The following is a 26,314-nucleotide window of genomic DNA, read 5'->3' as shown; positions in this document are numbered from 1 at the left end:
ATGCACTCAATATCCAAAAATATATTTTAAAATGTCCCCCTTTTCAATAAGATTGCTATATGCAATTATGTGTGACAGATGCCTACCGCGAGAAAATAATTTCTGAAGCAGTATAAGCTCCAAGATGCAGCTGTCGGCGTCCTTCTATATTTTTATAGGACTAATTTTAAATGGCAGAGAAATAAAAAATGGATTTATCTCTAGCAGAAAGTGTGAATTCAAAATAAATTAAGAAATGAACAAGAAAGCTTGTTTTTCCTAGTTGACATATCAGGTTTCAGGAGCAAAAATAAAAATAATTAATAGTACCTTTATAAGAATATATGATGCAGGTACACACAAACAAACATGTATGTATGTTTGTGTGTATATATATATATATATATATATATATACGCCACTTATAATATTGTGTAGGTCCCACTTTTGCCACTAAAACAGACCGGACCCATCGAGGCAAGGACTCTACTAGACCTCTTAAGGTTTGCTGTGGTATCTGGCAACAGGATATTATAGCAGATCTGTGCATCAATGAGCCTTGGCCGCCCGTGACCATGTCACCGGTTTACCTCTTTTACTTCCTTGGACCACTTTTACCGTGGAAGTTCTTCTGCCCACAATACGACCATCAAGGGAAAAGCCCTCGGTAGGAGTAAATCAGAACTTAGAGGATCCCAACAGTAAGGAGGCCTCCGTACAAGCAGGTAAGTATAGGTACAGAGTGGAGGTAGCAAGGTTTGGGCTCCAACAAAGGACAGGTGTCACAAAGAGTATATGGGGACCTGTACCAAGGGTCTGCACACAAGTCGGGTAGTCAGACAAGCCAAACTAGTACATGTGAAGAAGAGACTGAAGCACAAAATCACAAGGCAAAAGGATGGTCAGGCAGGCAAAAGGTTCAAAATGTGAAGATCAGGAACTCTGGATAAAGCACACAGCAAATTACCACATTTGACCATTTTTCAATCCGGTGCCAGCTCTAGCCCTGCCCCCCAACCACCCTCATAGCCATACCTCCAGCCATCCATCAGAGCCATGCCTCCAGCTGTGCAGCATAGCAGCTCCCTCCATGCTCCTGCTACTGGGACCTCAAGGGTGCTGGTGATGTGTATGTATACTCTTGTGGTGGTTCTTGGGCTCCCTGACCACCGGCAGCGAGAACCACAGACAGACCCCTATGCACCCCGCGTTGGTGGACGGTTTCTCGACTGATGGCAGCAGGGACCTGAGGTACCCCTCATCAGTTGGCAGCTCCCTGCCGGTCAGTAACTGGACCCGGAGATGTGACACTGACCACTGCAGACTGGGGACATCCAAGAGCTGCAGTTTTGGAGATGCTCTGACCGAGTCATTTAGCCATCACACTTTGGCCCTAGTCAAAGTCAGTCAGATCCTTATGCTTCTAACACATAACTTTAAGGATGAAATGTTCACTTGCTGCCAAATATATCCCACCCGCTGATAGGTGTCATGATGACAAGATTATCAGTGTTATTCACTTCACCTGCCAGTGGTCATAATGTTATGGCTGATCAGTATATATATATATATATATAAAGATGTTCTGTGTGTAAACAGCATTGTGCACAGATAACGTGCAAATCTTGTGTATGGGTCCCTGCGGTGGAGCATTTGGAGGGCAGGGTGGGCCAACGATCCAACTCCATTGTTGTAGCAGACTGGATTCTCAAGATGGGTTTGCAGAATCCAGTCCAGGACTCTGATGAAGCCTGCATCAGGCACTGGTGCTTGGCATTAAAAACTAGACTTGGGCGCCGGTCAACTCTTCATGTTCGTGTTCGTCTTCGTGGGGGAAAAATCTTTGTATTCCGCAAATATTTCCCCGTTCCCGTGTTCGGTTCGGGCGAATATTTGTGTACATTCTTCGTGTTCGTTTTTTTCTTTGTTTTTTGCCGTTTTTTTCTAGAAGGGGTTAATACGTGGTTAACGTGGTACGGACTACGCAGCAGCTTTGGTGCCAGGATTTTAAATGTCCGTATGAGCAACTCTATCGGTCGGCTGCAGGGGCCTCCTCTGCTATCAACCAATGGAAGAACACCTGTACTTCGTTGGTTGATGGCAGACGAGCCTCCTGCTGGCGACCGCTCGTACAGACTTTTAAAATCCTGGTGCAGCAACTTGGCCAGCAGAGACCACTGGTCTCCCTGCTCCAACAGTTAAAGTTCTGTACATGCGACTTTATTGGTCCCTTGCACGGCCTTTTAACCCCTGACGGCGAACCTACGGATTTCCGCTCCCGTTTCTACGCAGCATCGCAGGGGTTAATGGGAGCGGAAATCCGTAGGTTCGCCGTCAGGAGTTAAAAAGGCAGTGCGTGTGAGCCTATTGGTCGCCTGCAGGTGCCTCCTCTGGCATCAACCAATGCCCTGCATACGACCAATAGAGTCTTTCCCCAGAAATGCCTTATACCCCCCTATATGCCACTCTGCCCCCATACTTACCTATGCATCCCTAGACTTGCCGCCCGTGCTCCAGATTCCTTGCTGTCTAGTGGGGGCAGCCGGTGCATGTCTGCACAATGTGCGTAGACAACCTCAGCTGCTGCCGGCAATTCCACTGAAGTTTCTATGATGGAGCACCAGAAGGTCATGTCACGCCAGTCCTCGTCATAAAAGCCCTAGCGGAAGTGCTGGGCAGCAGCCGAGGTTGCGTTTGTAATCAAACATAATATACCATGGGGGCACATCCAACCAAGAGCCATCAGCTATCCAAGAGTAAGACCAGCTGCTACTACTTTTCACAGTACGGTCGAGGAATGCAGAACATGCTTAGAACAATATTTCTCTGTGTGTATTAGTATATATATATGCCTCTGAGGTTTCTTAAGAGGTCTAGCCATATAATCAGCTCATTCTAATTGCCGTGTCACTTAGAAATAAAGCACTTTTAGAAACCAGTCCAAGTATTGATTTCTGTTTTCAGCCAATTAGTTTGTGTACATTGTTAAAAACAAAATGGATATGCTTAATTATTTTTCTTTCTTTTATAAGCACTTTTAGCACTGCCTAACAAACTGTATCGACCTGTAGAATACATAGGTTGTCATTCCCTCCTAATTTGATAATGTGCAGATATTTCAGAACTAAAATTACTCTTAAGAAAATCTACTCTTTGTAGAATTGGGCTCTGGTTTTCTTCTTTTAAGTAAGAATTATTTGTTTTTGTTTTTTTGTGAATAACTGGGTTGTTATGCCACTAAAAACACAGAAAAAAACAATTCATCTTCCCACTAGCGGCCCCCAGTGTTAGAAGTTTGTAGTACACCTTTATTGACTGGAATGGGCTCCATAGACTTAAATGGGCCAATGTAAAATATGTTTAAAATGTCTCCATATTTAATTAAGAAATTAGGATATGATACAGATATGCAGAAGGGTTGTTTTTAAAGTGTATTTTTGCATGGTTACGTTGCAATAGCTTTGCCTTCGTGAGCTCGGCACAAATTTCATTATGGTTAATAACATTTCATTTGCTTTTTTAGCAAAATAAATTACATGAGCATTTCAGAACCGAAAATTGCAGAGCTTTTGGAAAAAAGGGAACCTTACATAAAAATGATGCTATCAAAAGTTAAAAGTGGTAAAAGGTCATGCACGTTTGAGGAATGAGCTTTTGGGAGCATCAACATCCTTTTAGCACTTTTAAAGCAATGCTAAACACAAAACATTCAAAGGAAGACATTTATGACAGCATAGGAGTCCAGGAAAAGCAGACTATATAGATAGATCACAGCACTCCAAGGTGGTAAATTGATAGGAAGTTTTTCTCAAAGTTGAAACCTTTGATTGCGCCAATAAAGTAGACTTGTGCATTCGTCTTCGGGCGAACATGAAAATGAACACGAAGAGTGCGTTTTCGTGTTCTTTCCGAAGACACGCCGAAGAGAAGATGGCGGAGGTAGAACGTAGGCGAAGACGAAGACACACACCACGAAGATCTTAGTGATCGTCTTCGTCTACCATTCTCCCCCCCCTTCTAACTTACCTTGTCTTCGCGGCATCGCGGCAGTTCCCGGAAGTGGAAATCCGCAGGTTCCCCGTCACGGGTTACAGGGCAGTGCAAATGAGCCTATTGGTCGCCTACAGGGACCTCATCTGGCATCAACCAATTGGTTGATGCCAGAGGAAGACCCTGGAGGTGACCAATAGGCTCACTCGCACGGTCTTTGTAAGTTAACCCCTGACAGCGAACCTATGGATTTCCAGTGGCATCTGCAGGGTAAGTTGCAGCATTGGGGTTTTAAAACCCCAATGCTGCAACTTACCCGGCACATCCCACTGGTCTCCCTCCCTGTTCAATTAGTTAAATGTCCGTACGAGCGACTTTATAACCTCAATGCTGCAACTTACCCGGCACATCCCACTGGTCTACCCAATTGCAACAGTGTTATAGGTGAAATGAGAACAACAGATCTTCAATACTGTCCTAGTTTGCACATACAAGGTTATAGGTTTTCTGTCATGACTATTGTCCCAACTCTCCCCCAACCTTTCCTTAAAGTAACTTGTCATATTTTATATATAATCTCTCTATCTAGAAGAGCGTTACCAAGGATTCTTGGCATCAGGGGCAAAGTAAGTCCCAGGCTGATGTGACATCTGACATCAGATGACATATGATGCAGATGGAAGCACAAAAGAAACACACGGGCATTGCTGTCTGGTTGTTTGAGTGCAACCCTTGCTTTTCTGGGGGCAGCTACCTCTCTTGCTCCATGGAACTTATGGTCCTTACTGCTGGGGAGAGTCCTGTGAAGCACAATAGGCCAGGACGCAAGAGATGAGGACCTAGAGACGAAGCAAGTGGAAGGCAAGAACCAAAATCTTCCACTGAATAGCCAAGGTCATACGTAGCCCATTCAAAACCAGAAGGACACGTTCAGCAAGCCAAATCAAGAACAGCAAGTATTGTCAAAAAAGTCCGGGCACAACAGAAAAATCAACCAAAACAGCACAAGAATAATATGAGAATTTTACACCAACCAAAGGCAGTTGTATTCTGAAGGCTGCCAGGGCCAAAAACAAGTCCTTGATGTTTTTCCTCCAAGATGGCCACCAAAACTATTGTCCCAAGAAAAAAGGAGTAAAGCCTTATTTCAGGATGTCCAGCAACCTTGGAAGAACAATGTAAGGTGAGTATCTCTTCCTTGGTGTCTGGAGGCATGAATAGTATCCCAGCTGGGATGCAAAGAATTAGAGGGGAAATTGTAGATGTTAACATGGAAATTATACAGTTACTAAGCATGAATTCTTGACATACAGGAGAGTGCATCAACCTTGGTGTTTTTGGATCCAGGGTACTAAGACATAGAATTGAACCATGACAAACAGGTTAAGTCTTTTGGTGTTACTGATATACTGGAGATTTTTGTGGTCAATAAAAATGGTAACAGGAGTGCATGACCCTTTAATAAATGTCTCCATACAGTCAAAGCCAGTATGACAGCAATTAGTTCCCAGTTCCCTATGTCTTAGTTTCTCTCTGCTGAGGACATTTTGAGAAGAACCCACAGAACCAATGTAGCGGTCCATTGTAGGTCCTCCCGCTCCTATCTCAGATTCATCTACCTTAAGAACGAGGCGTTGATTGATGTCAGGATGAATTAGGAAGGGGGCATAAGCAAACAGTCCTTTCAATTTTTGAAGGCCAGGGTATATTGTAACAATCAGATCTGTTCTTGATAAGGGCAGTCAGAGGAGCTATGACCTTAGAGAAATCTCTGATGAACCGCCGTAATAATTAGCAAACCCTAGGAAAATACCGTAATGGTTTTAAACCATGGGGTTGAGGCCATTGTAGTACAGCCTGGATCTTTACCGGGTCCATCTCAACACTAATGGCACTGATGACATATCCCAGAAAGGTCACTTGAATACCTCAAACTTGCATTTTTCAAGCATGGCATACAACATTTTCTCTCTTAACCCACGTAATACTTTCTTAACATGCTCCGGTGAGAAGGTAGGTGAGAAGAATAAATCAGGATGTTGTCTATATAGACAATAACGAACTGTTGCAAATGGTTTCTGAAACAGAGATGGCCGGGCATTGCATAATTCGAAAGAGATTACTGTATAATTATTAGACATGGGAACCAGGGGGCTCTTCGTGTTCGTCTTCGGAGAAAAAAAACCCTTCGTATTCCGCGAATATTCGCCCTTCCTGTCTTCTTTTCGGGCGAATATTCGTGGCCATTCTTCGTGCTTGTTTCATCTTCGTTTCCTCCCGGCTGCGTAGCAGGGGTTGATACGGAGTTAAGAACACATCGGAGCAGTAGCAGCAGCGGCAGCAGATGCGTTCGCGCCGTGAAGGTACGTGTGTGCGACTCTATTGGTCGCCGGAAGGGGGCTGGTCTGGCCCCCTGCCGAAACGACCAATAGAGTTGCACACACGTACCGAGGTGTACTGTACACAAAATGACCTAGACAAATGCTCCAAGGAACTTGGCCTCCTTTGTTTTTATCATACACAGTCACACATCCATAGATGTTTAATAAAATAATAGGGATTATTTTACATTTTTAAATTGATTTTGGACCACTTGTAATACATGCCTAACATTTGCTACCTATTTATAATGGCATACTTTGCAACAACCCAACTTTTACTGGACAGGACTGGAAAAAAGCAGGAGTGTCCACAAAAATGTTGGGTGTGTTGGCAGGTATGCCAATGGAAAAATGTTGGACAAGAACTAAAAAATAGCTTAGGGTTAATGTACGGTTATTTTTAAGATTATTAGCAGTGCACTGTTTTGGTTAAAGATGTATTTTGTCTAAATAATAATTTATTTTTAATTTTAATGGGTTTATTTAATTTTATTTTAAAGTTATATTTATTATTATTTACTTTATTATATTTATTTAATGTTGTAGTGCTACCCTACCTAGCTATACCTATGTGCACTAGCATACCTAGTTTAGCTAAATTTGATGGCACAGAAAAAAAGCAGGACTGTCCCTGAAAAAGTTGGGTCTGTTGGCAGCTATGTGGATGGAAAAATGTTATAGGGTGAAGTGTGAGTTAGTGATGGGAAGTTCGGATCATTAAAGTGAATCGGATCATTTCGATTCGTTCACTGAAATGATCCGATTCATGATCCGAATCTTTGGATCACTCAGTGTGACTCACAGGAGTTACTGTTTTCCAGTAACTCCGTGCAGGCACACTAACGATTGGCCCCGCCCCTTTCATTATGAATCCTCCCCCCTGCCTCCAGTGATGTCAATGAAGGCAGAGAGTCGTTCAAAGATTCGGATCTTACACTGTAAGATCCGGATCATTGTAAGATCCGGATCTTTGAACGACTCTCTGCCTTCATTGGGATTCGAATCAGTCAGATAATATCACCATACTGTTATAAATAAATACATTAACAATCACTGCCCCCAGGATTTACATTCCCCTTTACCTGCAACTGCACCTTAAGCTAACTTTATTAAATTAATTAAATTAACCCTCACCATTAAATTAACCCTAAACACCCCATCAACCATGTCTGCCCCTAAAATTAACCCTTAACACCCCATCAACCATGACTGCCCCTAAAATTAACCCTTAACACCCCATTAAGCATAACTGCCCCCAAATTAACCCTAAACACCCCATTAAGCATAACTGCCCCCAAATTAACCCTAAACACCTCATTAAGCATAACTGCCCCTAAATTAACACTAAAGACCCCATTAAGCATAACTGCCCCTAAATTAACCCTAAACACCCCATTAAGCATAACCGCCCCCAAATTAACCCTAAACACCTCATTAAGTATAACTGCCCCTAATTTAACACTAAAGACCCCATTAAGCATAACTGCCCCCAAATTAACCCTAAACACCTCATTAAGCATAACTGCCCCTAAATTAACCCTAAACACCCCATTAAGCATAACTGCCCCTAAATTAACACTAAAGACCCCATCAACCATACCAATTTATTAGGTAATTTATCTGGAGTACATGCAATTAATTTAGGGGCAGTTATGGTTAATGGAGTAGTTAGGGTTAATTTCAGGGGCCGTTATGGTTAATGGGATCTTTACGGTTAATTTCAGGGGCAGTTATGGTTGATGGGGTATAAGGGTTAATTTTATGCTGATGACTGAGGGTTAATTTAATTAATTTAATAAAGTTAACTGTAGGTGCACTTATAGGTAAAGGGGGGCAAACTTAGGGGAATCTAAATCCTGGGGGCAGTGTGAACATTATTAATGTATTTATTTATAAAAGTATGGTATCAGTAATAATCTCTGTAAGATTCGGATCCTTGTAAGATCCGGATCCCTGTAAGATTCGAATCATTTGAATCATTGAATCATTCGAGTCTTCGGATCATTCGAGTCTTCAGATCATTCGAGTCTTCGGATCATTCGAGTCATTGAACGAGTCTCTGACTCTATGAGTCATCGTTCCTCTGTGAATTAATGAGCTGTAACCTGACCCCAGAGTCTGTGTCTGAGTGCTCTGCAGATGACTCACAGCTCTAGGATCAGGTTACAGCTGAATGATTCACAGACTGAACCGCTACAAATGAATCGTTCAGTCTACTGAACCGATTCATCCGGATCACTAAAAAGAACCGGATCAAATGAACGATTCGTTCATGATCCGGACATCACTAGTGTGAGTTATAGCGTTAATGCTAGTGAGTGTAGAAGTGAAGGCCAGGGCAAATAACAGGAGGAAAGGTCCTTGTGATTTGTGAATAGTACATGTGTGTGTTATGTGTTATGTCACTGTGTTATATGTGTTATGTGTGTTATGTGTTATGTCACTGTGTTATATGTGTTATTGTGTGTGTTATGTTTGGTAGGTTGTGTATCAGACGGAAAAAAATGAAATGGAAATGGACAAGGCGAATGAGTGGGCAATTGGCAACCAACTCACCTGTTTCACCCCAGGGCAAAGCATCCAAACAACTGTCAGTCCTAGATGTTTGGCAGCGGACTTCCAGAGCTCAGACACTAGGCCCTAGCGTAAGCTGGCTACTCTGGCGGAGGTAGCAGGCGTTGCCACACCACAAACACGTGCAACCAGGTGGAGAAACTACCTTGAATATTTTCGACATTTGAGGCATGACACTAGCCAGGAAGCGAACTGGCAGAGAAGAGACGATGGCACCACCACCACCAGCAGCAGCAGCAATGGGAAAGTTGAATGAGTGGGCAATTGACGACCTGCTCACCTGTTCCACCCCAGAGCAAAGCATCCAAAGACTGTCAGTCCTAGGCGTTTGGGAGCGGACTTCCAGAGCTCAGACACAAGGCCCTAGCGTAAATTGGCTACACCGGCGGAGGTAGCAGGCATTGCCACACCGCAAACAGACGCAGCCAGGGGAGAAACTACCTTGAACATTTTGGACATTTGAGGCATGACACTAGCCAGGAAGCGAACTGGCAGAGAAGAGACGCTGGCACCACCACCAGCAGCAGCAGCAGCAGCATTGGGAAAGTTGAATGAGTGGGCAATTGACGACCCGCTCACCTGTTTCACCCCAGGGCAAAGCATCAAAGTCTGTCAGTCCATGGAGTTTAGGAGCGGACTTCCAGAACTCAGACCCTAGGCCCTAGCGTAAATTGGCTACACCGGCGGAGGTAGCAGACGTTGCCACACCGCAAACAGACGCAGCCAGGGGGAGAAACTATCTTAAACATTTTGGACATTTGAGGCATGACACTAGCCAGGAAGCGAACTGGCAGAGAAGAGATGCTGGCACCACAACCAGCAGCAGAAGCAGCATTGGGAAAGGTGAATGAGTGGGCAATTGACGACCCGCTCACCTGTTTCACCCCAGGGCAAAGCATCAAAGTCTGTCAGTCCATGGCGTTTGGGAGCGGACTTCCAGAACTCAGACACTAGGCCCTAACGTAAATTGGCTACACCGGCGGAGGTAGCAGACGTTGCCATACCACAAACACGTGCAACCAGGGGGAGAAACTACCTTAAACATTAGAGAAAAAATTTTTTTACTTTCCAAGCTAAGAGCTGGGTAACCCAACTTGGGCAGATTGAATTTAAGAAAGGCAATCTGCTCCATTAGATGAGGTGCCATGCGTGAGTGCTGTGGACTCGCGCTCACTTTGAACAGTGGTTGGCGGACATGATAGAAGCTGCTGCGCAACCCATGAGAGTGCAGGCCACACACTCTTCTTTTCATCCCAGTAGCTAAGAGGATCAACATTAGGTGCAGAAGGAACTTCACAGAGGTAAAGTTTGACCATTTCAGCAGCACTACTCTCCTTTCTGCTGCTAGCTCTGTCAGATGGTCCAACTATACTCCCAAGTGCCTCTTCCAAAAACGCAGCTGCTCCACTCAGTGATGCTTGTGGCACTGCTGCTGATGCTGCTGCTAGGAGTAGCAGACCACATAATCTCTTCCTTCTCCTGCACCTCTCCCTCCTCGGACAGCATTCCCATTTTACGCTGCCAGTCACGCACCTTGTTGACCAATTGCTCCCGGTAGCTACTGAGAAATTGAATTTCAAAGCTAGCTTTCCCTTAATTCGTGGATCGCAAAGGCACGCTAGCATCATTTCGGGACTCTCTTCCATGCATTTGCGAAGGTGTACTTTTAGCAGATACTTCAGCTTCCTGACTATGGCTGCTACGTCAGGATGTAGAGTGCCACCTTGAACAGCCTCACGGTTTTCAAGGAACACATCCATCTTGCTGCCTAGATGGGAGAACACTGGGATTACCTGGGCCAGACTGGCAGTGTTTGAGCTTAAATTTTCTGTGGCATCCCTGAATGGTTTAAGGACTGCCACTAGCTGGGCGATCACTGTCCAATCCTCCCTATTCAATGGAGAGGTAATCCCAATATTGTGCTCTGAGGCAAATTTATGGATTGCCCTCTGCTGCTCCAAAATCCTCTCCAGCATCTCTAACGTGGAGTTCCACCGTGTACTGACATCCTGACGTAGGCAGTGTACGGGAAGACCTGACCTCTCTTGCTCTTCCCTCAAAAGTTGGCTAGCCTTCACACTATGGTGAAAGTGCCCAGCGATCTTTCTGCAGCAGGACAGAACTACTGCTGCCACATTAGTTCCTTCTGACATTGCTGCCTTCACTACAAGATGGATGATGTGGGCTGCACAGCGCACACCAACAATATGACCATCTCGCAGCGCTTTCACCATATTGGCACCTCCGTCAGTTACCACAAAACCAACTTCAACATTGGTGCCTGCCTCTCCTCCCACCCAAAGGCTAAACATTTTCCTCATCGTATGCAGAATATTTTGGGAAGTGTGCTTTTCATCCATCACTTCTGCATGGAGAAGGAATGATCGGTAGCCTGCTGCAGCAGCTTCCTTGGGCACACCGGGCTGCCACCAGTGTGCTGTCAAAGAAAGAAAGGCATGCTGTCAACTAGGTGGACTCCACAAATCTGTTGTGAAATGAACAGACTGACCAGCAGCCTTGGAAAGCTCCTCTTTCACTGCTGCAACACAGGGCCGATACAATGAGGGGACAATGTTCCTGCTGAAAGTGGAACGTGACGGAACTGTATATTGTGGAGCCACAGCCACCATCAATTGTTTGAAAGGCTCCCCTTCGATCATAGAGAAGGATGCCCCTCCAACAGCAATGAACTGACCAATAAGTCGCGTTACTTTATTGGCCTCCTGTTTGGGCATTGACCTTTTGGATTGGAATGCCACAAATTGTTCCAGGGTGGGCTGGACATGCAGTGCTCCAACCTGCCTTGGTCTCTGGCTGCCAGCACTAGCTGCTGCTGCTGCTATTGGCTCAGAAGCAGCTGTTGGGGTTTTTCCACGGCCACCAGCTATGCTGCCTGCACTAAGTTTTACTTCTGCATCTTTCCCCAATAGCACAGCGTTGTGTTGAGTGCTGAGGTGATGCTTCATGCTAGCACTGGTAAAATGGCCAGACACTTTCCCTCTGCCTATTAGCTTCCCACAATGTTTGCACTTTCCATAGCGCCCTTCTTCAACATTTTCAAAGTGCTCCCAAATTGGGGCACGCATAGCCTTGGAGTGTGCCTTGGGTGCTGCTCCTACTGCTCGGGGTGGATGAACAGAGGCAGAACTAGTGGTGGTGGGACTGGTGGTAACAGTACTGGCCATAGTGGGACTGCTAATTGCTTTAACTTTAGATTTGCTAGGTTTTGCTGCTGCTGCTGGTGGTGATGGTGATCGTAGCGGAGAAGGTGGAGGCTCAGGGGAAAATTGTGCACTAGTCATTTGGACACTGCTCCCTGAGGAATCTGATTCCTGACCACTCATCTCCTCTACTTCCTCTGGCTCATAGTCTAGTTCTTCATTAGCCAGATCGAATGGAATTCCTGCTAGGCTGGAGCTAAGACTGATATCGTTGTGAGACTCGTGACTAGTAGTAGTGCGAGCAGGAAGAACAGACTCTGCACTTGGCCTCTCAGGCTCCTCTGCTACCTCGCTAGGTGGAGTTCCACTATGTGTAGCCCTCTCTCTAACTGTCTTCACAAAAATATTGTAAGGACTTGGTGGCTTGCTAGAGGTACTAGGAGGACATGGCGTGGCGGTACCGGTGGGAACAGTAGGCGCAGCACTATTGGTTGTAGAGGCGGTAGAGGTGGGGGTGGTGGTGGTGGTTTTCCCTACAAAGGAATGAGATCGCTTTGGTTTGGGACCCCTCTGAGTCTTGCTGCTAATTTGGCTCTGCTTGGTACCTTGCATGCTGCTCGTGGCTGGGGAAGATGCTGCTTGGGACAAAAGGCACTTCTTTTTTCTCACTGGGTTAGTAGAAGTACTAGTTGTGCTACCCTTTAACTTTGAACGTGCTTCTGGTGCTTTAGGCTTTCCGTAAAAAACCATAGAGCTTGTGGGCCTAGCCACACTACTACTGCCTGCTTTTGGTGCCTTTCCTTTACTTGATGATCCTTCAATCAATGCTTCCCCAAATGATAAGCAAGAGCTTGGCCTACTTGGCCGAGTAGACTGACGCAAAGGCTGCATCTTAGAACTGGTGGTGGTGCTGCTGGTGGTGGTGGTGGTAGATGGAGCTTGTCCCTCCTTAGTCCCAAAAGGAGGATCCATTTCAAATTTTGTGTTGTGTGTGTAGTGTAGTGTTTAAAAAAACGTAAAAAAAAAAAAAGGGGGATAAAAAAAATTAAAGACTTTGAATTTACACGGGCCTAAGAGCCTATCCTACTACTATGCTAAACCTAAAGCTATATCACTATTCTAGTCTAACTCTAGGCAGACGCTCTCAAACCCACTAAGCTAAAGTGAGGTTAAGTTATATATAATATTATATTATTAATAGATTAGAATTATTTATATTTTGGATTATAGATAGAACATAGATTATGAATTAGAAATAATTACTTATATATATTATAGATTATGAATTAGAATTTATATTATATTATATAATATTTTATAGATTAAGAAGATTAAAGATTAGAATTATTTTAGTACCACAGCTAGTAGCTTGAAGCTTTGCTTAGTACAGTTGTTGTCGTCACACAGTCAATTTTTCTTGAAAAGAAATTAGAAATAAAATAAAATGTCACAGCAAAACAGTTAGCTTCACTGCTTGCTGAAACACACAGCACTTATGCGGCTGCACTCACTAGCCCAACAAGTTCACTTCACTGATGGACTGAGGTGAGCAAAACACTAAGGGTACTTTTTAATAAAATTAAAATAAAATGTAAAATAAATGAGAAAATCTTTGCAAAACAGTTAACGTCACTGCTTGCTGATCAAAAAAGAACACAGCACTTATGCGGCTGCACTCACTAGCCCAACAAGTTCACTTCACTGATGGACTGAGGTGAGCAAAACAAATGAAATAAAATGAAATATTATTAATTAAGAAAAATTCACTTGGTCTCTTGCTGTTGCTAAAACAAAGCACAAACTATAGAGCTGCAGCACCAGTACTAATAGATTAGCTGAACTATAAGATAGTAGTAATTATTAATTATATTTTTTATAGCTAATTTAATTAACTATTAAGATAAGAATTATAGAATTATTGATATTAATGATTTTAGATTAGACACTAGTAGATGTCTTGAATGAATACAGTATACTCTACACTAGTATACTATTACTAACTATAGTATATATAACTGACAAATATATATATAATTTTATAATGTATTCAATTATTAATTATTAATATTACTGATTTTAGATTAGACACTAGTAGATGTCTTGAATGTCTACAGTACACTCTACACTAGTATACTATTACTAATACTATACTAACTATAGTATATATAACTGACAAATATATATATAATTTTATATGTATTCAATTATTAATAATATATTCTATTAAATTATTTATAAATTCTATTATTTAATTTACTTAAACAGGACAGGCAGTAGGCACTAGTGTCAGCCCAGGGCACTGGCACCCCAGTGCCACTCAACTCAACAGCACTACACAGTTGATGACAAATTAAATAAAAAAAATATTAAATCAAATTATTATTATTAAATATTAATTCAGTAGAACTGAAGTGAGGATGAAGTACACTGTGAGAAATGGCAGGCTGAGGCTTACCAGTCTCACACAGAACAGAACAATCTCTCTCTGTAACGCTCGGATGCAGCACAGCAGTGTTGCCAAAGCAGTCACAGTGAAAAATGAATGGATCTCTCAGGCAAGCTCTGGTCTTATAAAGGCGCTTTCAGAATTCAAAAAACAGCAGCACAGGCATTGGACGAGACCCTTAGCATGACGTCACAAGAGTGAGCTGATTGGAGAGACAAGGATCAGCTCACTCCTGTTTGAAATTTTGGCGATTCTTCGTGGTTGTGAGTCTTCGTCTTCTCCTACATTTGCCGCAACTGTATTCTCTTCAGCGCGTCTTCGGCACGAACAAAAAAACAGACTCTTCGTGCTCGTTTACATGTTCGCCCGAAGACGAATGCGCAAGTCTAATAATTATAATGAGTGGAGCGGGTGTTAAAAGCTGTCTTGCTCTCATCTTCCACTCGATTTTAAGCTCCTCGTAGATCCAATTTGATGAATACCTTTGACCCCCTAAGTCTATCAAACAACTCACAAATAAGAGGAGGGTATTTTTAATGGTACTACAGTTAAGCCCCTGTAGTCAATACAAAGACAGAATCCACCATCCTATTGTCAGGATTGGGCTGGGAGCATAAGAGCAGAGGATTGTCCAAAGCGGTGTCAGTAAACAAGCAATAGGTCAAGGGCAGGCGGCGAGCAGAATAAACGGTAGTCCAGGCAAGGGTCAGGTAACAGGCAAACGGGGTAGTCCAATAGGGAAGCCGAAGGTCAGGTAACGAAGAATCCAATAGAGTGTCTGTAGCAGAGCGAGCAGAGGAGAACAGGAAGCTGAAGTCCACGGACATACAGGAACCAAAGTTCTGGAACACTGGAGTGTTCTGGAACATAGGTGTACTGCATTGTGTTAATGCTTGGACAACACCTGGAAGTCATTCCTGGGGTTTGCTGAAACTTTAGGCCGCGGTTTCGGCCTACCGCGCTACCGCGATCGCGGGAAGACCCCGCTACTACAGTCCGCGGCTTTGGCCTACTCCGCTACTCTGGCATGCTGTAACGGAGGACAGCAGGGGAGAGCAGGTAAGGGTGAGAGGGGCATGACAGGACCCCCCTCCAATGCGCGACCTCCGGGCGCGTCTTGGTGCTGGGCGTTCAGGGTGCGCTCGATGGAATGCTCTAAGGCGTGCTGGAGCATGGATATTGGCAGCTGGTTCCCAAGATCGCTCTTCTGGTCCATACCCTTTCCAGTGGATCAAGTACTCCAATCGCCCTCGACGTATGCGAGAATCGAGGATTTCTTGGATCTCGAACTCCTCTGAATCATTCACCACTACGGGAAGAGGGGGAGCAGGAGGTCTTCTTTGTGTTGTGTCCGGTATCCATTTTTTGAGCAATGAGACATGAAATGTAGGATGAACACGCCATGTATTCGGCAACTGTAAGGAGACCGCTACAGGACTGATGACTTTCGTGATTGCGAAGGGGCCTAGGAACTTGGGACCCAATCTCTTGGTAGGGCAGGACAATTTAACATGAGTTGAGGAGAGCCATACCTTATCCCCAATTTGGTACACGGGAGAAGGCTTACGTCGTTTATCTGCTTGATCCTTGTAGGCTTGTTGTGCTTTTCTCAGAGTCTCCTGTAATAAAGCAAAACCTTGGTTAAGCAGTCTCATTCGGTCTGTGACTTGGGGAACCTGGGTTATCGCAGGAAGTTGTGGAATAAAGGATGGATGATAACCATAGTTGGCCTTGAAGGGTGACATGCCGATGGAACTATGTAGGTGATTGTTGTAAGCAAACTCTGCTGTTGGTAGCAGGGAAAGCCAGTCGTCTTGAAGGTGGGTGACATAACAACGGAGATATTGCTCTAGGGTTTGGTTTGTTCGCTCTGTCTGTCCATCGGTTTGAGGATGATATGCGGATGACAGTAGTCTTTGTATGCCCAAACCACGACAAAAGGCAGACCAGAAGTGAGAGGTAAATTGAACACCACGGTCAGAGAGGATAGTCTGTGGAATACCATGAAGACGGAAGATCTCTTTGATGAAAATGTCTGCAGTCTCAGCAGCAGTAGGTAATCCTGTAGTGGGAATGAAGTGTGCCATTTTAGTCAGGCGATCCACAACCACCATAATGGTGGTGTAGCCTTGTGAGGGTGGGAGTTCTATGATAAAGTCCACAGTTATCTCGGCCCAAGGACTTGTTGGCACTGGCAATGGTTGCAATAATCCAGCAGGTCTTGTGTTGGTGCCTTTAGAACGCCCGCATACATCACATGACCGTATGTATTGTTCAATGTCCTTTTTCATATTGGGCCACCAAAACGAACGTTGTGTGAGTTCGAGTGTTTTCTTAATACCTCCATGGCCCGCCAGTGGGTGGTCATGTACCGTATGTAGCACCTTGGTACGAACAGCAGGGGGGACAAAAAGAAGAGCGTCTTTGTAAAGAAGGCCATGTCTTTCGGTAAGAAAAGGGTATTGGGATAGATAGGAATCCACTTGAGAGTGTGTCTGCAGAGTTTTTCTTATTGAATTATGGGTTATCAAGAAATGACCAGGTTGGAGAACTGTGTCTGTCTTAGAGTCTGTAGGTGGTCCATGTAATCGGGTTAAGGCATCAGCCTTTCCATTGCATGAACCCGGTCTATAAGTTATATGTAATGTAAATCGAGTGAAAAACAGAGCCCATCTGGCAAGTTCTTGTGATCAGTAAAAACAGTAACCGGATGATTAGCCCCTTCGAGAAGATGACGCCATTCCTCTAGTGCCATTTTTATGGCCAATAGTTCTCTGTCCCCTACGCTGTAGTTAATTTCTGCTGGGGAGAAACGTCTGGAGAAGAACGATACAGGATGGAGCGTCTCTCCATCACCTTGTCGTTGGGACAGGATGGCACCCGCTGCAGTCTCCGAGGCATCTACTTCCACAAAAAATGGTTTCTTGGGGTCAGGTAGGGCGAGAATAGGAGCCGTAGTGAAACGTTGCTTTAATTCATCAAAAGCTTGTTGTGCTTGAGGGGACCAAACAAACGGTACATGTTTCTTGGTTAACTGAGTGATGGGAGCGATGAGCCTGGAGAAGCCTTTAATGAATTTCCTATAGAAGTTTGAGAAACCTACAAATTTCTGTACGGTTTTAACGGAGGTAGGAACGGGCCAGTCCAGGATGGCAGAAACCTTTTTAGGATCCATCTTGATGCTCCCTGGAGTTAACACGAATCCCAAGAACTCAACAGAGGTGGTTTCAAAAATGCACTTTTCTAATTTAGCATAGAGTCCATGTTGTTGGAGACAGGAAAGGACACGTTTCACATGTTTACGATGAATGGTGAGAGATGGTGAGTAGACCAGGATGTCATCGAGATAAACCACAACAAAAGAGTCCAACATATCCCTGAACACGTCATTGAGGAAGTGTTGAAAAGTGGCAGGGGCGTTGCAGAGCCCGAACGGCATGACTTGGTATTCAAAGTGGCCATACCTTGATCGGAAAGCCGTTTTCCATTCGTGTCCTTCCTTTACCCGTACCAAATTATATGCACCTCGTAGGTCTAATTTAGTGTAAATTTGTGCGTCTCTAAGTCTGTCCATTAATTCTGAAATTAAAGGTAGAGGGTACTTGTTTTTGATAGTGACCTTGTTGAGTTCTCTGTAATCCACACATGGACGAAGCCCTCCATCCTTCTTCCCGACAAAAAATATGGGAGCACCAGCGGGAGAAATGGAAGGTCTGATAAACTCATTTTTTAAGTTCTCTTCAATGTAAGTCTTAAGTGTCTTTAATTCGGGTTCGGAGAGGGGGTATATGCGTCCAAATGGTATGGGGGCCCCAGGAAGTAGGTCGATAGGACAGTCATATGGACGATGTGGGGGTAGTTTATTAGCCTCTTGTTTGTCAAATACTTTACTAAAAGTTCGGTAGGGTATAGGTATCTCGGGGTTCTCAGAAGACGTGGCATGTAGGGTAGAAGCAGAAAAGAAACAGTGTTCTTAACAGTGTTGGGAAGCAAACGTAACATGTCCCGTAGCCCAATTAATAGTGAGGTTGTGAATTTTCAGCCAAGGAAGTCCAAGGATCAAAGGAAATAAAGGTGATTGTACCAAATTGAAACTAAGCGTCTCTTTATGGTTTACTCCGATACATATGGTAATGGGTATTGTCTCCGTGGTAACAGGTCCTGAATTGATGTTGCTGCCATCGACGAGAAGTATCGTCAGGGGTTGCCTCTTGGGTCGTGTGGGTATGTTCAGTTTTTTGGCTAAATTGCAGTCCATAAAGCAGTCACTGGCCCCAGAGTCAATGATAGCGTTTTGTGGACTCTTGTTATGCATCCACTGTAGGGAGACAAGGAGAGATAAATGAGGGGCCATCCCACCCAGGAGTAACGGATATTGTATGGGATTTGGCTTACCTCTGGCTGCTAACTCAGGACAGAGACGAACTAGATGACCAGATACACCGCAGTATAGACAGAGGTTCATCCGTCTTCTTCTGGCCTTTTCAGCTTCAGTAAGTGGTCCACGGGTCGCTCCCAATTGCATGGGTTCCTCTGTAGTGGTAACTGTTGTAGAGGAAACAGGTATGGGAGGATGTGGTGTAGAAACTGAACAAAGAGGAAGATTGGTAGATCGTTCCATACGTCTCTCCCGGAGTCTCCGATCTATCTGGGTTACCAGGACAATCAGATCATCCAAGGAGTCAGGAATTCCGGTACGAGCCAACTCATCCTTTAGTGGATCGGAAAGGCCCAAGCGAAATTGATCGCGTAAGGCAGGTTCATTGCATTCTGTTTCTACCGCTACCCTCCAGAAGTCTGATACATAGTCCTCCACAGGACGACGCCCTTGTCGTAGTGTTCTTATTGTGGCTTCTGCAGTGACCCTTTTATGGGGGTCATCGTACAGGGCACCCATAGCGTGACAAAAGGACATCCAGGAGTCCAGGATAGGATTGTTGGTATGTAACAGGTGATGCGCCCAAGATAGAGGAGAGCCAGCGAGCAGTGATATGGCAGTACGGACCTTAACATAGTCTGTGGCATATGTCCTGGGTTTCAATGTAAATAACAGTTCGCAGGAAGTAATAAATGAGTGGTACAAGGCTCGGTCACCTGCAAAACAAGCAGGCAGTTTGACATGGGGTTCAGGACTAGCAGCCATAGTGAAACCAGGAGGTCCTGCGTTCGGAACAGGAGGAGGTTGATTTAGTGCTGGAGGTTGCACTGGGGCCGGTTGTAGTCCCTGGAACTGGGCTTGTAAGGTAGCTTGGTTTTCTTGTATACCTTGTACCGTATGGGATAGCGTAGTAAGCTGCTGTGTAAGCGCTGCGATAGCATCGACCATCCCTGCCAGCTCCATTTGACTCCAGTGTATTGTCAGGATTGGGCTGGGAGCGTAAGAGCAGAGAATTGTCCAAAGCGGTGTCAGTAAACAAGCAATAGGTCAAGGGCAGACGGCGAGCAGAATAAACGGTAGTCCAGGCAAGGGTCAGGTAACAGGCAAACGGGGTAGTCCAATAGGGAAGCCGAAGGTCAGGTAACGAAGAATCCAATAGAGTGTCTGTAGCAGAGCGAGCAGAGGAGAACAGGAAGCTGAAGTCCACGGACATACAGGAACCAAAGTTCTGGAACACTGGAGTAAAGTGTTCACAATTGGAGGGGTTTTTATAGTGCTGCAGGTATCTACTCCTCCCCTGTGCTGAACAAGCTCCTTACTGGATTGGTTGCTAGGCAGGGTTAAATCCATAGCACCTAATTCATTAGTGTTGTATGTGGCCTTCATTGGTGGATGCTTAATGGGGATTGCTGGTGTTACCACCCTGCTACAGGTGTACTGCATTGTGTTTGGACAACACCTGGAAGTCATTCCTGGGGTTTGCTGAAACTTTAGGCCGCGGTTTCGGCCTACCGCGCTACCGCGATCGCCATCGCGGGAAGACGCCGCTACTACAGTCCGCGGCTTTGGCCTACTCCGCAATCGCGGAGTTTGTGGATGGCATGCTGTAACGGAGGACAGGTAAGGGTGAGAGGGGCATGACACTTTTTGGATACAAAAAAGAATCCAGCAACCGCAGGAGAGTGGCGAGTTACTGTGGCAGGTCAAAGTGGGCGCCCATCGATGGCTTCAGCATGTACTAAATTTGCTTTAGTAGTCAGGGGTATGCGGGCCTGCCCTGAGCACCCACTACCTCAGAACGTCATTCAACAGGGAGGGTCATCTTCGTAGGGTCCTGCCGCCATAGCAGCTGGCAGGTGTTGGGACAGATGCATTGTGGCAGGTAAGTTGTTACACATCTGTGTATGTCTGTGTGAGTGTGCCTGCTCAAACCTCTTAGATTACTTACTAAACTTTACAATTTTTATATTAGAGAATGGATAGGTTTTAGACCTGAACAAATAGGCATACATGTATTTTATTTGCTTGCTATAAATATGCAATGATGCAATGAATGATACTATCAAAGGATGCTTCCGCTTGATCCTCAAACATTATGATTTGTTACTGAAAAATTGTCCCAATGACACATTTTGTAAATCACATTAGGACAATCAGACCACCCAAAGGCTATTAAATGACAATGTCTCTTTTACAATGGCTTATATGTTTTGTGGTTTAAAAGTAAATGTCTTCCTGTTTCATATTCTGTGGAAAGGTTTTTTTCCTCTACCGTTTTTAGCAGGACAGATGGTGCTGAGTACTAAGGCTGACGCTTTTGATCTTCCCTGAAATTTAGTGGATAATCTACTTCTGGTTCCAGCTGTTGCCTTTGATTGCTCTTCAATGTTCTGGTCACTCATCATTTTTCTGTACCAATGTGACCTTTCATGAGTTTTGTAAAGAGATGTGCCTACAGTTTCTGCATCAACAGAAATAAATACATTAACCTTCTACTACTACTACATGGATTTCACTTATGATATAAAAATGCGTTAGATAAATTGTGCATGTACTTATGATTACAATTTTATTAATTTGGTTCTGTGTTTTACCAGGAAGTGTTCACTGATTTCCCTTCCATTTTAAGTATTCCCTTGTGAGATTTAATATGCAGATACAAAGTTTTACATGGTTATTACCACAATTTCTATGAAAAAAGTTATATTCTATTTTTTTTATATGGGAACTTTGTTCTTTTGTTCTTTTACTAAAGGGAGAATTAGAGGGAAGTTTGCTCTTTGACATCGCAACACATGATTAAAGTTACCACCTTGTGAGCTTCTGTTGTAGGAAGAGCTTGGCATACCATGTATAATGTATTGAATCGATTGAACTATACATATTGGGAAAGAACAGCTCCGCACTTCTAGCTGGAGTAGCCGGATAGTTTGGGCCCTTCATAATAAAAAGTGAAGTGAGAGAATGAAAGCCACAACTTTCCTACAAACTTAGCTGACAACGTTCTCTTTAGTGAATAGATATATCTATATATCTATTATGTTACATTGGAAGCCTGCATGTCATGTTTTGAGCTTCCTACTTATACTGATAGATGAATTTCATTGTTACATAATTATTAAATCTATCCAGGAGATCCATCCTTATTTACTGATCCCAATGAAGACAAAACCTGTCACATGCCAGGCTTGCTTTTGGCAATCAAAATATAATCTTCACTGGAGTATCATATGAAACTGAGAAAATGTACATGTGATTGTCTGGCTATGTCTAGGAAGGCAGATGTTTGCCAGTCTGATTAGTTTAAATATAAAATACTGAGAAATAACCAAGTGATAAATAGTTTTTAGTGGCAGATTTAGTTATGATTTTATCTCATAAGAATTCCTCTTTTAAGGGCCATAACAATCGACAAAACTTTTTAATGCTCATTTTATAACACAGAGCACTGCATTTTATTTTAGGCTAATCTATGCAAGCATTTTTAAGATTTATTTTTAAGTATGACATTTTGGAGACTATATTGCTTATGGTTTGTATTATAATCAATGCAACCAATGCAATGGTCAGTCAGCAGGAACACGCTGTATAGAATGTCAGCTCAACTCACAAGCTTAGCTCCCACTGAAGTCAAAAGGAACAGGGAATAGGGGCTCAGCGTGCAACCCTGCTCGTTGCTTCCATGTAATTTGCTAGTTTGGTTCAGATTATTTTCAATGACTTCACTTCTGTAAAGACATATTTTGGGTTGTCATAACTTGTGCTTTCTGCGTTTCAAAAGTGAAGCTTAAAGTAAAAATTAGCCCCACTATTTCTTTTGCTAAATCTAATATATGTAAATAGTTGAAAGGCTAGTGTTGAGATATGAAAACATAACACTGATATAATGTAAAATCCATCTATTGCGTGAGGATAGTACAGAAAATCGGTTAATAACTCTGCTCCATCATGTTAGACTACTATGTTTAGTAGACCTGGCTATCTCTTGGCATATGTACATACTATTCATGCCAGGGGAAATCAAATGAATTAATTCTTCTAACAGTAATGCCATTTTGACCATAAGCGGGGCATTCAATGTGTTTTACTGCAGTTTGTGTTAATCTGTATTTCCCTACAGGAGTAAGCTGATTATCACATGCTGCATCTCTACATGGCTATATTAAACTGCAACTTCAAAGTAAATTGATGATAAGGGTATTTGTGCCAATCTCTGGTTTGCTACTGTGTTTAAAGGAAACTGTTACAGGAAGACTGTCTAATATGAAAGATAAAATGTAAAAAATTGTTCATATGGACCGCTGCTCTGTCATTTTTAGGCAATGTTTGCCTAGTAACTGCTACAAAATTCTGGGCACTCATATAGTCAAAGAGGGCATAAAGATGCTTAAAGATAAGACAGATTGGTTCCCTATGCTTGAACCTTTAACTTTAATTTAACTTTTTCATGACCAACTCTGCTTTTTGACACTTATAGATATTTTGTACCATATGTTTGTGCAATCATGGTTTCTCGTTTTGTGCACCCATACAATTAATATATTGTGTGTGTGTATATGAGTAGGTTAGTGTGAGTGTCTGGGTATGTTAGTGTGAGTGTCTGGGTCCGGGTATGTGTGTTAGTGTGAGAGTCAGGGTGTGTGTGTATTAGTGTGGATCAGGCTCTGAATCTACCACTGACCTGTGCCACCAAGCTATTAAACATTAAGAAAGGGCTGCTGCCCAGAAACATTTGTGCTATTTTGTGTTATGTGAATAAAAATAAGGTGATGGCATAAGTTTACCAGTTGTTGCAATGTGTGGTATATTTTCTTTTATTATTTGAACTCGGACTATTTAAACATCTGCACAGCCGAGGTGGTGTTATATACCTACATTAATTTCTGATGGTAATAATCACATACCTTGTTTTTTGTTCTATGTTTTGTTAAATAAAACAGGTTTTTGGTATTTAAGTGATTAGTTTGGGTACAAGGAATGATTTTTTTTATTTTCTATCTCATATGGAAGAAATAAGAGGTGTTTGAGTACCTAACATTCTTTACTTTTAATTTTTTCACTTTATTATATTTGTAATCATTGTTACTATTATCTTCTAATTATTGTATCTTGTTACTGAAGATCCCTTTGGGGTCTTTATAGACCTCAGGGACCATTCTCAAAACCAAATGGAGACATCATTTAGGTCCTTTTGTTTATTTTTGTTTCTTGTCTTTAATTTGATCCCCATTGCAGCAGTGTGATCAGCAAGGGGGACTCTATAGCCCAGATATGCTGATCAGAGTACCATTGGGGATCCTAGCAGCATCTGGAAAGCCCAGCTGGGAACTATTATGAAACTATTATGTTTTACAGTGTTTCCAGAGGTGTTACTGCTGGAAGAGAGTGCTTAAATTGCATTCATACTCTATTGAAGTGTAACGGCTCACAGCTCGTGTCCTTATATTTGCGATAATGACTCCACTGACAGGGAAGACTCCAGGCTGCCATAAGACTGCCTGATCTCCTATGCACTGGTGAATGCAAAATACATAGGCTGTACTATTACACCCTAATAGTTGTCTGGGCCACATTCCTTAGGTTGTGAAGCAGGTCATTTGATGTAAGGGGTTGGCAACTGTGGGTAGAGAAAGCATTTTCTATTTTTTCACTAAATTGTGAGCTTCGTTTGTTTAAATGAGAAGAAATGCTTATTTACGATATAAAGCAATGTTTTTTACGGTTTCTCATTGTAAGTTGTAAAACCTACTCAGCCATACAGAAGTTCAGGATAACCTCATGCAACCGCGGGTGTATTTGTCATATCCTAAAATCCTGCAGTGTTGTTGGGCCCACACTGAGAAATGACATGCCAGGTGAATCTAAAATCAACATGAATCCCAATGATTTCCACAGACCTAACAAAAAGATACGACATAGTATAGAACTGGATGACCTAGTACTTTGCATCTGTTGCTTGCATACAACTGTTATTAACTTTGTAAAATAATTAATAAAGGAAATGTTGTTGGGAATTATCGAGAATAGAATGTTATAAAAACTTTTAATCAATGCAGGCATAATGCAATGCAATATGTGATGGGATAATTTCTGCTTGATATTCTGCACAATAATCAATAATAAAGTAATCATTTATATGAATATGTATTGACCTTTGCTCAACACAGTCACCCAATTTCACTTATCAAGGCTGAATAATCATAACTACATATTTTTTAATTCTTCTATGATTTAACCCTTTAGGTGTTAGAACAATAAATAGATGTCATTTTGGATTTTCAATTACACCAGGGACATTCATAAGAAAATAGTTTTTTTGTTTTTTATTTATTCCTGCTTATAGAAACTACTTGGTCACCATAATTTCAATGTAATCACCCGGAACCAGCTATATGTATATTAGTATCCTAAGTAGAACTCTAAGTAGAAATTATTGTATTAGGGAAAACTTACATCAAAAGGTAATGTTGGGCATAACTCATAGGAACTCATAGGAACTTCCAAGTGGTTCCATTTACAGGGCATTCCGTGGGTCTGAGGGTTGTTGAGACTTAGATCATCATTAATTTTGAAAGAAAAGTGAGTGTTCCCTTTCACTTGCAGGAACGCTCCATGGGCCTTAGCAAACAACTATGGCAAGTTTAAAGAAGGGATAAGATGGCCATTCAAAGATGTAGAGCTTTGATGTTTTAATCCACAAGAGGATTTATCATCATAGCAAAATATGGAATGTAACTTCTGATTGGACTATTCCAGTGGTTGCTATGCAGACCTCATGATTCACTTTTTATACATCACCCCGTCCCCCATTGTGTCATCATTTCTGTATCAAGTGGTTATTATCTCAGTCAGTAAATGGAAATATATATATATATATATACACACATAAATATACATACATATACACATAAATATACATACATATACATATACATACTTACTGTAGGGAAAATAGGATGGCACAGGAGGAAAGTATTACCATTGGGAGAAGGCAGTAGCCCAAGACACTGGCCACACATCCATAGGAGATGCCTGGTATACTCATCAGGTTTAACAAAGCATGGATTGCTAGGCAGCCAAGCATACTCATGGTATACACATAACCAAAGTGAATCTTTCCAGCCTGCAAATATAGAAATGTCTAAGTGTAGAGTTAGCAAATGCCTTAATTCAATTTGCAATAATAGCATAAACAACTCATTTTTAAAACACATATTACTATTCAATAAAAATTAGATTATAAGAGAATGGAATTATATAACATGGGTTCTGTCTCACAACCTAATGTGCTGCATATAGAAGACCTTAGTATTAGGAACATATAACAGGAGAAAAGTATAGTTAAAATGATACCATTTATTGGCTAACTGAGAGTTAAATTGCGAGCTTTCAAGACCAAGTTGTT

At 42.7% G+C, this 26,314-nt stretch overlaps 1 protein-coding gene across 1 annotated transcript in view; it reads right to left on the bottom strand.

The window, feature by feature from the left end:
• The window catches only part of LOC149283262 (protein YIPF7-like), a 37,563-nt gene that overhangs the window by 3,981 nt on the left and 7,268 nt on the right, over window positions 1–26,314 (bottom strand). Inside the window, exon 5 of the mRNA XM_089497797.1 lies at window positions 25,851–26,032. Coding sequence (XP_089353923.1) covers window positions 25,851–26,032 — 182 coding nt within the window. The remainder of the gene's footprint in view (window positions 1–25,850; window positions 26,033–26,314) is intronic.

This window comes from Sceloporus occidentalis, unplaced genomic scaffold (assembly GCF_023333645.1).
Source record: "Sceloporus occidentalis isolate IW3139 unplaced genomic scaffold, rSceOcc1.0.p SCAF_107, whole genome shotgun sequence".
NCBI lineage: Eukaryota > Metazoa > Chordata > Lepidosauria > Squamata > Phrynosomatidae > Sceloporus > Sceloporus occidentalis.
Note: the sequence above shows the minus strand (reverse complement) of the source record. Positions and strands in the feature narration are given on the sequence as shown.